At 61.8% G+C, this 12,344-nt stretch overlaps 1 protein-coding gene across 1 annotated transcript in view; it reads left to right on the top strand.

Moving 5' to 3' along the window:
* The first annotated feature begins 982 nt into the window (after nt 1-982).
* LOC123357017 (slit homolog 1 protein-like) overlaps nt 983-12,344 on the top strand; it is a 138,896-nt gene continuing 127,534 nt past the window's right edge. Inside the window, exon 1 of the mRNA XM_045000277.1 lies at nt 983-1,217. Coding sequence (XP_044856212.1) covers nt 1,039-1,217 — 179 coding nt within the window. The 5' untranslated portion in view covers nt 983-1,038. The remainder of the gene's footprint in view (nt 1,218-12,344) is intronic.

The raw sequence follows: 12,344 nt of genomic DNA, 5'->3' as shown, positions 1-12,344 counted from the left end.
GGTGTCCCTGGCCTCTGTTTGCCAGAAGCTGGGAATGGGCGACAGGGGCTGGATCACTCCATGATTCCCTGTTCTGTTCACTCCCTCTGGGGCACCTGGCACTGGCCTCTGTCGCCAGCCAGGACACTGGGCTGGATGGACCCAGTCTGGCTGCTCCTATGAGCCTCTGAACGTGTGTGCGCCTTGGTGCCACCTGTACCGTGAGGGCCACAGCCCCGGGCCTGAGGTGGCTACACGAATGGCTGGGCCTTGGGCGGTGCCCAGATCCTAATGTGACGGGGGCTGGAGTCCAGTGCAGCAGCTCCGTCCCTTTGTCCCAAGCAGGCTGGACTCAGCCCGTCCGACCGACCGCTTCTGAAGCGAGGGGAGCTCCCGGGAGCCACTGGCCCCTGCTGCCCCCAGGAGCTGCCGCTGCCGGGGGGAGGCTCCCTTTGCTCTTCCCTCGGAGGAACCTGACTTCTGGACCCGGAGCCCCCAGCAGCATTTGGGCGAGGGGGGCCCCAGGCCAGCCCCCCGGCCGCTCTGCTCGGCAGAGCGCTGCCCCAGGGGTCCTGGCAAGGCTGGACTCGGCAGCGCCACCCAAGGCGCTTTGCCGGGGGGCTCATGGCAGAGCCGATGCTGTGCCCAGGCCAGGCCGTGACCCCCATGTGGTGGGGCGAGACCCCCCCCGCTCCGACTGTAGCCTCGGCGGTGCAACAAGGGGCGCCACGGGGCCGCGGGGCAGGAGCAGGGGGGCGGCGGCCAACCTGCCCCCTCGCCTCCTACAGCCCCTCAGCCGCATGCGCCCCCCGCCGGGCCCGATCCGGCGGCGGGGCAGCTCCTTTGTGTGCGCGGCGAGGGGCCGGCGCTGGGGGCGGAGCCGGCCGGGGCTGGGGGTTGTGGCTGCGGTTGATGGATGGGGGTGGGGGGCGCGGAGCTCCGCATTCCCCCTCGCACCGAGCCCGGCGCTCAGACGCAGCCGGCTGCTGGCGGGGGAGGGCGCTCGGCGGCGGCGGCGGCGCAGCTCCGAGCCCGGTCCGGTCCGGTCCGGTTCCCGGCATGGCCCCGCAGGGCAGGTGGCTGCGAGCCGGCGCCTGGCTCCTGGCGTGGGCAGCCGCGTGGGGGGTGCGGGCCACCGGCTGCCCCGCGCTCTGCACCTGCAGCGGCACCACCGTGGACTGTCACGGCACCGGGCTCCGGGGCGTCCCCAAAAACATCCCCCGCAACACGGAGCGACTGTGAGTACGGACCCGCCGCGCCCCGCAGAGACCCCTGCGCTGCCCCTGGGCGGGGGGCCTGGGCGCCTGCCTTTGCAGCGCCCCCCTTCCAGCCTGGCCTCACAGCTACTCACCCGCCCCCCATGGGTGGGGTGGGGGTGGGGCTGGGGCCGGGATCGATCCCCCCCCATGTGTGGGCTGGGGCTGGGGCCGGGATCGATTCCCCCATGTGTGGGGTGGGGCCGGGCTGGGACCCCCCATGGGTGGGGCTGGGGCCGGGATCGATCCCCCCCATGTGTGGGGTGGGGCTGGGACCCCCCATGTGTGGGGTAGGGCTGGGGCCGGGATCGATCCCCCCATGTGTGGGGTGGGGCTGGGGCTGGGGCCGGGATCGATCCCCCCCATGTGTGGGGTAGGGCTGGGATCGATCCCCCCATGTGTGGGCTGGGGCCGAGCTGGCATCTATTCCCCCCCCCATGTGTGGGGTGGGGCGGGGCCGGGTTGCCGGGCGGGGCGGGGCAGGCGCCGTGCAGCGGGTTTGCGGGGACCCCCGCGGGGTGACAGTCCCGGCGCGGGGCGCACAAAAGGCGGCGGGGGGGGGAGCCAGACAGGGATTTTTGTCTTGACGCTCCTGAGCCAGCCTCCAATTGTCTTTGTTACGGAGCTGGGGGCGGGGGGCTGCGTCTGTGACTCCGCGCGTGGGGCTGTGGGATGGAATCGGAGCGGGACCCCTCCGCGCACACGCGTGGATCTCCGCACTCTCTCTAGCCGCGCACACACGTGCGCCAGCCCCCCGGGCCGCTGTGTCACGCGGAACGGAGCCCGGCGGGGACGTCCCCCGGTGTCCGTCCCACGCTCCCTCCCCGCGCGTTCCCACGCCCTTTGCTCCGCCGGGGCTGGCTGGGGACGGGTCACGGGCTCCCCGCAGACCCACGCGGCTCCGAGTCAACTTTCCTTCCATTAACCCCCGGACCAGCGCGGGGCGCGTTGTCCGAGGCAGCCGCTTCCCCCGCTCGCTTCGCCAGGGACCCCCAGCCCGGGGCGGGCGGCAGCGGGCTGGAGGGCCCCCCCCGGGACATGGGGACCCCCCCCGTGACAGGGCAGCCGGGCGCAGCAGCGACTGGGGCCGCTGGCTGCGTGGCAGCGGGGCCGCCCCCTCAGCCCAGTTTGCAGCCCCCAGTCTCGACGAGCCCTGAGCCGGGGGGGCGGGAGGGGGCGAGCTCCAGCGAGCCAGCGTCGCCCTTTGTCCTCGGGGAGTTTCCCCCGCCCCTCCCGAGGACGCCCCCCCCCGGGGTCCGGCCTGCCCGCCCCCCCCCTCCAGCACAGCGCCGGGTTCCCTGGGCGAGCCCGGCGGGGAAGAGGGGGGGCTGAGTCTGCACCCCAGTCACCTGCTGTCCCCCCCCCCAGCTCTCGGGGACCCGCCATGCTGACCAGCGGCTCCCGGGCCAACTCCACCCTAGGCTCCCGCAGCTCCGCTGGTCTGTAGGAGGTTCCAGCCCCGGGCCCCACCCGGGCTGTGAACCCCGGGGGGAGGGGGAGGGGGCGGGAGCATGAACACTCTGCTTGGCCAAGGAGGTTACTGCCATCCTAGACCTGGTGTTCTGCAGCGTTAGGCTGCCGACCGCCTCCAGCTGGGCTGCTCAGCTGCTCCCGCTTAGCCAGGTGGCCGGGCGACCCCACCGGGACCGGAGTCTGTTCCAGGCAGGGGAGGCTCATCCCTGCTGAATGCACCAGGGGCAGCCCTGCCTGGGGTGAGCCAGGGGAGCTCGGCTGAGGATGACTCTGGCAAGTGTGGCAGGGAGATTTGTAAAGTGGGTGAAACGTGAATGGCCAGAATGGGTCAGACCAAAGGTCCATCTAGCCCAGTGTCCTGTCTGCCGACAGTGGCCAGTGCCAGGTGCCCCAGAGGGAGTGAACAGAACAGGGAATCATGGAGTGATCCACCCCCTGTCGCCCATTCCCAGCTCCTGGCAAACAGAGGCCAGGGACACCATCCCTGCCCAGCCTGGCTAACAGCCATTGATGGGCCTGTCCTCCAGGAATTTATCTAGTTCTTCTTTGAACCCTGTTATAGTCTTGGCCTTCACCACATCCTCTGGCAAAGAGCTCCCTAGGCTGACAGTGAGTGCGTTGGGTGAAGAAATATTTCCTTGTGTTCATTTAAAACCTGCTGCCTATTAATGTCATTTGGTGACTCCTAGTCCTTATGCATCAGCTGCGGGTGCCAGGCCACCAGGAAATGGGTGTCTTGGGGCATCTCAACATCTCCACAGCTCCTCTGGGCTGCCCCTCTGCTCCTTGGCCACCTGTGGCTGACCCAGCCGGAAGTGACGGGAGACATGGCTGCTTTAATCTGCTCTGCATTGCACAAGGCAGACACCACCCTGGCCTGTCAACACTCTGTCTCCGTGCACAGCCAGTCCTGCCGCATCGGCACAGAGTCTGGGCTGGGGAGGGGGGGGGCGGTGCACGTCTCTGCTCCAGAATTACAGCTTTGGTGTAAGATTCATATTACATGTCTAGTCTTGGCACTTGATCCCAATACAGGGCTGGGCCATGGAGTCTGCAGACCACGGGAAAGAGCAGCTCTGGGAGCTACCCACCCACCTCAGAATGGAGTGATAACCCTGGAACCTAATGATGGCAGTGGCATAAGTGTCATGGTTGTTAACATTTTAGCAGGAATGTCTAGTTACTCTGGGATCGTGACTCTTTCAGGTGTGCGTGGCCCCTGTGAGTCCTTGCTGGGGCGTGTGCTCTTCCTGTGACTTCCCACCTGTCTGCAGAGGCAGCACCTGTCTGGGAGCTCGCCAGCTCAGGTGCAGAGCCAGCTCCCTGGGGCATCACAGTGAGGGGCATCACAGGGCTGGCTCTGTCACTGGGTGAAGTGCTTTGTTGTTAACGGGCTCGGATCTGCCGCAGGAACAAAGGAAGGGCCTGGGCTGTGTGCGGAGGGGCTCAGAGTGTGAATAGCTGCAGAGAGCGGCCCCAGCATGCCCTGGGTGGCTGCAGGACCTTTTTACAAAAGGCTCCAGAGGCGATCCCAGCAATTACAGGCCAGTAAGTCTAACTTCAGTGCCAGGAAAACTGGTTGAAACTATAGTAAAGAACAAAACTGTCAGGCACATAGATGAACATAATTTGTTGGGGAAGGGTCAACATGGTTTTAGTAAAGGGAAATCACGCCTCACCAAGCTACTAGAATTCTTTGAGGGGGCCAAGGGTGATCCAGTGGATCTAGTGTACTTAGATTTTCAGAAAGCCTTTGACAAGGTCCCGCAGCAAAGGCTCTTAAGCCAAGTAAGCTGCCATGGGATCAGAGGGAAGGTTCTCTCATGGGTTGGTAACTGGTTAAAAGACAGGAAACAAAGGGTAGGAATAAATGGTCAGTTTTCAGAATGGAGAGAGGTAAATAGTGGTGTCCCCCAGGGCTCTGTACTGGGCCCAGTCCTATTCAGCATATTCATAAATGATCTGGGAAAATGGGTAACCAGCGAGGTGGCAAAGTTTGCAGATGATACAAAACTACTCCAGATAGTTAAGTCCCAGGCAGACGGCGAAGAGCTACAAAGGGATCTCACAAAACTGGGTGACTGGGCAACAAAATGGCAGATGAAATTCAATGTTGATAAATGCAAAGTGATGCACATTGGAAAACATAATCCCAACTATACATACAATATGAAGAGGTCTAAATTAGCTGTTACCACTCAGGAAAGAGATCTTGGAATCATCATGGATTGTTCTCTAAAAACATCTGCTCCATGTGCAGCGGCAGGCAAAAAAGCGAACAGAATGTTGGGAACCATTAGCAAAGGGATAGAGAATAAACCAGACAATCTCCTAATGCCCCTACAGAAATCCAGGGCACGCCCACCCCGCGAACACTGCGCGCAGGTCTGGCCGCGCCAGCTCCGAAATGATACATTCGAACTGGAAAAAGTACAGAGCAGGGCAACGAAAGGGATTGGGGGGATGGAACAGCTCTGGTATGAGGAGAGATTGAAAAAACAGGGGCTGTTCAGCTTGGCAAAGATACGACGGGGGGGGATATGATCGAGGTCTATAAAATCCTGACTGGTGTGGAGCAAGTGAACAGGGAAGTGTTATTTACCCCTTCACATAACACATGAACCAGGGGTCGCCCAATGAAATTAATAGGCAGCAGGTTTAAAACTAATACAAGGAAGTACTTCACACAACACAGTCAACCTGTGGAACTCCTCGCCATGGGGTGTTGAAGGCCAAAAGTATAACTGGGTTCAGAAAAGAATTAAATCAGTTCCTGGAGGGCAGGTCCATCACTGGCTATTAGCCAGGATGGTCAGGGATGCAGCCCCACGTTCTGGGTGTCCCTGGCCTCTGTTTGCCCGAAGCTGGGAGTGGGCGACAGGGGCTGGATCACTTGATGATTCCCTGTTCTGTTCATTCCCTCTGGGGCACCTGGCACCGTCCTGTTAGAAGACAGGATCCTGGGCTAGCTGGGCTCAGGATGGCCGGCCTGGTGAGGCTTGGCACAGGCCATGGAGCGTGCTCTGTGACAGACCCGTGCTGGACCAGCGCCCCTCACTACCAGTCCTTCCCCAGACCAATTCATGTTCTGGGATTGAGCCGAATTAGGTCAGGGGCCTGTCGGGAATGGCAGCCAGCCTCCTGCGCCTGCCCCGTGTGAGCGCAGCCCCGCAGCCCTGCCAGCGCCCAGCATGTCAGCAGCACCACAGGGCGCCTCTTTAATGGGATTTTCTCTTCTGCTGCTGTAATGATCCTCAGAGCAGTGAGGATTACGCCGCGCAGTGACAGGGCTGCCGCAAGCTGTGGACACAGGGAAGCGCTAATGACCAAACCCACTTTGGGCAGGGGCGCGGGGCTGGGTTTGCACAGACACACAGGTCTGCTCCAGCCCCAGGCGCGTCCCTCTGGGAGCTCGGCAGGACCGATAGTGTCTGTTCTCTCGGCCCCGGCCCGTCAGTGCGCTCGGCTGACAGCCCCGAGAGGCGCGCCCGCTGGCATCTCTGGGAGTGGCCGGTCTCAGCGCCTCTCCGGCTGCTCCCGCTGCCGTTTCCCCCGGCTGCTCAGGGGCGCAAGACATTCTCCTACGCGGGCTCTGACTCCGGAGCTGGAACCAGTCCCACGGGTGGAGTGAATCCAGCCCAACGTCCCGGCTGTGACCGGAGCCAGCACCAGCCGCTGCAGAGAACCCCTGGCACTTACGATGGATTCTGGTGTCAAAAGCTTGGACTCTCGCCACTTCTGCCCCGGAGCCGGCCACGCGCAGCGTCTTGTCCTGGGGGTTCTTCCTTTGCACCGAGCCTGTTGGCACGCTGGGGGCCTTGGGCTGAGCTGGGCTGGGAGCTCTCGTCTCTCCCAGGCGCGTTCGGGGGTTTCCAGCCCCACACGTTAGGCTTTGGGGCTCCCGCAGCCAGACTCCTCCCTCTGCTCTGTCGCTCCTCGGCGTGTGGAGCCCACTCGCTGGAGACTGAAAACTCCAGCCTGTTCCTGACGAGCCCTGGGCACCTGGGAGCTGTATTAACAGTGGGACAGGCCTGCCCCCCGTGGGTCCCGCTGTGCACGGGTCGCCTGAACTCCCCCAGGAGCCTTGCGGGGAGGGGGCAGAGAGCGGGCATGCTGGGAAAATGCCAATTCTTCACCAAAGTCCCCCACCTGACCGGCTGCCCTCCCTCTCCCCCCACAGATGCTTAGGCTGTGGGGGTCTGATGGAGCCCGATACGTTTTCCAGCACACGAGGCCAAGAGAAACCAGGAGCCAGCCCTGAACTGAGTCCTTGGGCCACATTAATTGCTGGGCTGAGCGTATAAACGCCCACTGGGCTCAGTGGAGCTGCGCCTGCTTTTGCCAGCTGTGAATTCGGCCCTAGGCACCTGCCATGGGCGGGGGGCACCTGCCAGCTCTCAGAGGGGACCCCTGTTGGCAGCTAATGTCACAACCGGCGGCTGGGGCTGAGTCTGGAGGGGTCCACGATGGGGCCCAGCCCCTCTCACTGCCTGGTGCAGCTGGAGGAGAGTCCCAGGGGTGCTCTGCTTGTCGGGTCTGGGAGTGGCAGGGGGAAGTGGAGGCGGGGGCCCCTGGTGTGTGGGTCTGGGGGGGCGCGCTCCCCGTCAGCACTCCACCCAGCACGCGTCGGGGGGCTACTTTCATTCGGCACCTGCTTCTCGTAATCAGTGGGCACTTCGGGTTTAATTAGTGGGTAACGAACTAGGCCAAATTGCTCCTCCCTTGCTCAAGGCAAATAGCCCCGTGTCCCCCTTCTCACCTCTCTCCCGGGAAGGCCCTTCAGGCATTGGCTTCCCTGCTGTCATGTCACGAGCCAGTCTGCAGCCTCCTGTCCTGCTTGGCCTGGCATTTCATGGCCCATTGGTCCCTTTGATCTCTTGCGGGAGCCCTTAGCCTCACTTGGCTCTAGGATCTAATGCCGGAGCCGCCGCCTCTCTGGACTGATCCTCAGCTGTAGGCAGCGGAGCCCCAGGGGTTTAGCCCACCTGGAGATCTGGGCCGGTGACTTGCAGAGTTGTGAATTCTCCTGATCTTTCTTTCTTGGACTCCTGCCATCTGGTCCGGACCCAGCTGAGCCAGGAGCTGCGGCTGGGTGGAGAGCCGTGCCTGCCTTGTGAAAGCCTGGCGTGTTTCTAAGCCCTGTGTGCACCTCCTGGACGCTGCTGTGTAGAGACATGTGCGCCTAGTAATGTTAATTGGGGCTCAGGGACAGGGGGGGCATTCGCTATGCTGCCCAGCGCCGCTGCGTGGCTCTATTCGATCTCCCTCACCTTTGGGGAAAAGAAAGTTACTGTCCCGGGGCGCTTCCCCAGCGTCCCGTGGGGCAGGGACCAGGGTCTGCTCTGTGTTTGTGCAGAGTCTAGCGCAGCAGGGTCCTAGGCACGACCATGGTACAAATCCTCATAAATCCTGCAGATGGCCAGCCCCGCTGAGAAACAGCCCCATGTGTGTCTAGCAGACGCCCCTCCGCCCAGCCCCGGCTGCGCTGTTCCAGTCCCCGTCCAGTGCCTCCGGAGTGTGCAAAATCCTTCCCGTTTGCTGGTCCCTCGCGTCCGCAGCCCAGGGGCGTGGGTGGCTCTCGCGGATCGGCAGCCTTCACGGAGCAAGAGTGCCGGGCAGCAAAGGAACTTTGTCCTCGGGTTTGTTTTTCCTTTGGGAAACGTTCCCAGCAGCTCAGCTAATGGCCCGGGAATCCCAGCCACGGTGTTGTGAGGCACCTGCCGTCAGTGGGGCCGTGGCTGTGCCGGGTGCGTTGTCACCCGTGCACATTGCTCTTCTGTTAGGGGGGAAATGAGAGACCTGGGCGCTGGAGGCCTGCGACGTGCAGGAGCTCAGACTAGATGCTCATGATGGGCCCTGCTGAGTCTGTGAGCATCAGCCAAAGGGGGCGAGAAAGGCCCGAACGGCCCAAGTTGACTTTCCAGAGTCACGTTGCTCTCTCCCAGCGCAGGGCTGCTCCAAGCCGGGTGTGCTGGGTAGGGCTCTAGGAGCTCGCCTAGGCAGCATGGCGGAGTTCAGGCAGCCTCAGAGCCTCTTCATCCTGCCCCAGCACGGAAAGGCCAAGTGGCCTGTGAATCAGCCTCTGGAGATGAAGCCGAGAGGTTTACATTGCGGGGGAAAGGATGCCCCGGAATCTTGAATTGGGATTTGCGAGGCTGCCTCCTGGCTTCTGCCCACGCCTTTGGCAGCGCTGCAGGCCCCGGGATCAACAATCACCAGCAAATGACGGCTCTTCTTTAAATTCTTCTTCAGTCGTGGACACCAGAACTGTGCAGCTGATTCTCCACCACTGCCCCAAATCTTTGTCAGAGTCGCTGCTTCCCAGGCCGAGTCCCCCATCCTGCCGTCTTCATTCCTACATGTATGACTTTGCATTAGCCCCATTAAAACACACGTTGTTTGCTGCACCCAGCTCCCCACATGATCCGGATTGTACCCGTGACCTCTGCATTATGTACCACTTCCCCCAGCGTCGTGTCACCTGCAGACTTCCTCAGGGCTGGTTTTATGTTTTCCCCCAGGTCACTGATAAAACTATTAATGAGCCTGGGGCCAGGAACCCTTCAGGACCCCCCTGGAACCAGACGGGGTCACTGAGGATTCCCCGTTGAGCAGGGGCGGCTCTACCTTTTTGGCCGCCCCAAGCAGTCATGCGCGGGAGGTGCCCCGGAGCCGCGGGAGCAGCGGACCTCCCGCGGGCATGACTGCGGAGGGTCCGCGGGTCGCGCGGCTCGGCTGGACCTCCCGCAGCTGCGGACGGTTCGCAGGTCCGGCGGCTCCGCTTGAGCTGCCGCAGTCATGCCTGCGGGAGGTCCAGCCGAGCCGCGGGACCAGTGAACCGTCCGCAGTCATGCCTGCGGCAGGTCCGCTCGTCCCGGGGCTCCAGTGGACCTCCCGCAGGCATGACTGCGGCAGGTCCGCCGGGCCAGCCTGCCGCCCTCCCCGGGAAAGGGCCGCCCCACGCGCGTGCTTGCCGCGCTGGGGTCTGGAGCCGGCCCTGCCGTTGAGACCTCTCAGCCAGGCAGCTGTTCAGCCATTGCATGTGCCGTGTCGTCCCAGGGACGGGGTGCGGTACCGCGGGATGCAGCGCCGCTCCCTGGTCAGCCAGACGTGTAACCTCGCCACACAGTTGTAGTCTGACAGCGGCACCAGTCTGAGCGTTCTGTCTCCACAGGCTGGTTGAGGAGAGCTGTTGTCAGCAGCGTTGGGGGTGGCGCCAGAGAACTCGAGGGAGGAAATTTCCCCTTTCTCTCTGGGACCCGGTGAAGGGCCTGCAGTATCATAGGCCATAGCCAGCTGCCAAGGATCCTCTTGCTCTAGGCAAGTGCAGAGAGAGCTGGTGCTGGCCCCGCTCGCTGGACACAGGGGGATGCACTCATGGGTGCAAGGGCTCGGCAGTGAATTGCCCCCCGGGGGTATTTGCTGCCCAAGCAGATGGAGGCGCTCAGCGCGGTGTCTGCAGAGGGAGGTGCAGACGATGACTGGAGCCCTGTGGCTGTTTGTGGGAGTGCACATGCCAGCAGCACTCGAGCTGCCTCTCCTCAGGTGGCCTCAAGGGACGGAATAGGAGACCAGCTTCCAGCTGAGCGAGCACCCAGCATGGCTCCGCTCCCCAGGCCGAGCTGCCCTCCGGAGCCTCAGGCTCGCGGTGACGGGCAGGGCTCTCTCTGGAAGCCAGGCTGCTGCAATCTGGCTCAGTGGATTCCCTTGGAGTCGTCCTCAGGACTGAGCAAATTTGCAATTCTATTCCAATTTCTCCCTTCAGCTCCTTCCAAGGCAGATGCTGGCTATATATCGCCATGGCAACGCTGGGCCTCTCTCCCCATGGAATCGCATGCTGGAAAAATATTAGTTTAAAAAACTATGTTGTGTTTGTATTGACTGGAGCTGAGGCTGGTAGCTGAGAATCTATTGTCCCACGTTGGAAAAAGTCACCGATAAGAGACTTTAAAGCCTCTTGGATTGGCCCCGGGTGGCCACTTTTCACGCCAAGCAGCAGTGGTTTCCCGGGAACGTCTGAGCCATCCCTGGTTATTGCACCGTTTCAAATACGTATTTTTGTCTTACATGTGCTGCTGCATTGTTTCCCCCGGAGTGGTGCTGCTCTGCCGCCATTGAGCTGATGCAGAGCCTGAGAGCGAGAATTGTCTGCCCTTGTAATCGGTAAGCCTGGGCAGTCGCTTCAAAACGTGCTTGTTATTTAGGCTCTTGTCTGTCTGTCGCTTCCCCGTACCGCACGCCCAGCCCTTGGCACGGCCTGGCTGCAGTTCTCACCAATGGCAGCACCCGGGCCCTCTGGCTCCAAAAGCACAGGAGCTGAGAGAATCCCCATTCGCAGTAGAGGGGCAGTGATGTCCGGTGGAACAGTTCAGAGTCCATCCAGCAGGGGGTGTTATTGTTTAGTGTTTGTAGGACCCCATCAGGCCAGGCGCTGGACAAACACAGAACAGAAAGTCTCTGCCCCAAAGAGCTGGTGATTTAAGTGTAAGACGAGAGATGACAAGTGGGTCAGATGGAGGAGTAGCAGGAAACAATGAGAGCCTCAGTCGGCGTGGGTGGGCGGGCAGGGGGCTCGGTGCGGGCGGGCGGGCAGGGGGCTCGGCGCGGGCGGGTGGGCAGGGGGCTCGGTGCGGGCGGCTGAACCGTTGCTGAGTTTTGTGCAGACATCGCAGCAAAGGAGAGTCTTGAGAAGGGATTCGAAGGAGGACAATGAGGTGGCTTTGCCGATGTTTACAGAGAGCTTCACCCCGGTGTGAGCAGCAGCCGGGGAGGAAACACAAAGGTGCTTGTTTGAAAATGTGACAAGGGGGTTCATGCATGTACACACACACACTCCAGCCAGCTCATTACGGTATTTGCATTTACTTCTAATTTCATGCTCCCTTTCCTTCAGCATTTTCTCCATTTCTGTTTCCCCTGAAGCTGGGAAGCAGCGGGGGGCGAGGCAGACTCTGCCCGGTGTGTAATGAAGTGTCTGGAGAGTGCCGTGACGGGGGAAATCACAGAGCTCTGCCCAGGTTCCGGGGTGAGCCAGCTGTGTACAGAGACTGCCCCGAAGGAAGAGACGCCCACCTTTGGCAGGGGTTTCGTTTGGCCAGGGCCAGGCTCTGTTTTGGCTCATGGCTAGGAGCAGAGGAGTGTTAAAGCAAGGGGGAAGGGGATGTGTGTGGATGGGGGAGAACGGCAAGGTGGAAATGCTGGAACAGGGTCTGCATCCCCGAGTGGGGCCCAATCCTGCGTCGCTGTGTGCCCGTCCGGGGAGTGCTCAGCAACCTCAGCCTAAATGGGGCCCTGCCTTTTTCACTCTCTGTAAACGAGCTTTCCTAAAGCCCAGGGGCCACAGAAACATTCCCAAAGATTCAAATAACAAGGAATAAAGCCAGTTGAGTGCCAGCAAGCAGCTCTTCCCCTGCAGGGTCGGAAACCAGATTGTTGCTAAGAAGCTGAAAGTGCGACTGACTCTAAAGCAAGAGCCGACGGGCTCCCTGGGGACTTGGCTACACTTACAAATTTGCAGCGCTGCAGCAGGGTGTGAAAACACACCCTCTCCAGTGCTGCAAATTGCGGCGCTGCAAAGCGCCAGTGTGGTCAAAGGCCCAGCGCTGGGAGCGCGGCTCCCAGCGCTGTCCGTTATTC

This window comes from Mauremys mutica, unplaced genomic scaffold (genome assembly GCF_020497125.1).
Source record: "Mauremys mutica isolate MM-2020 ecotype Southern unplaced genomic scaffold, ASM2049712v1 000206F_np12_subseq_1:328963_obj, whole genome shotgun sequence".
NCBI classification, from domain to species: Eukaryota; Metazoa; Chordata; order Testudines; family Geoemydidae; genus Mauremys; species Mauremys mutica.
The sequence above is the reverse complement of the archived record's forward strand: the minus strand, read 5'-3'. Positions and strand labels throughout refer to the sequence as shown.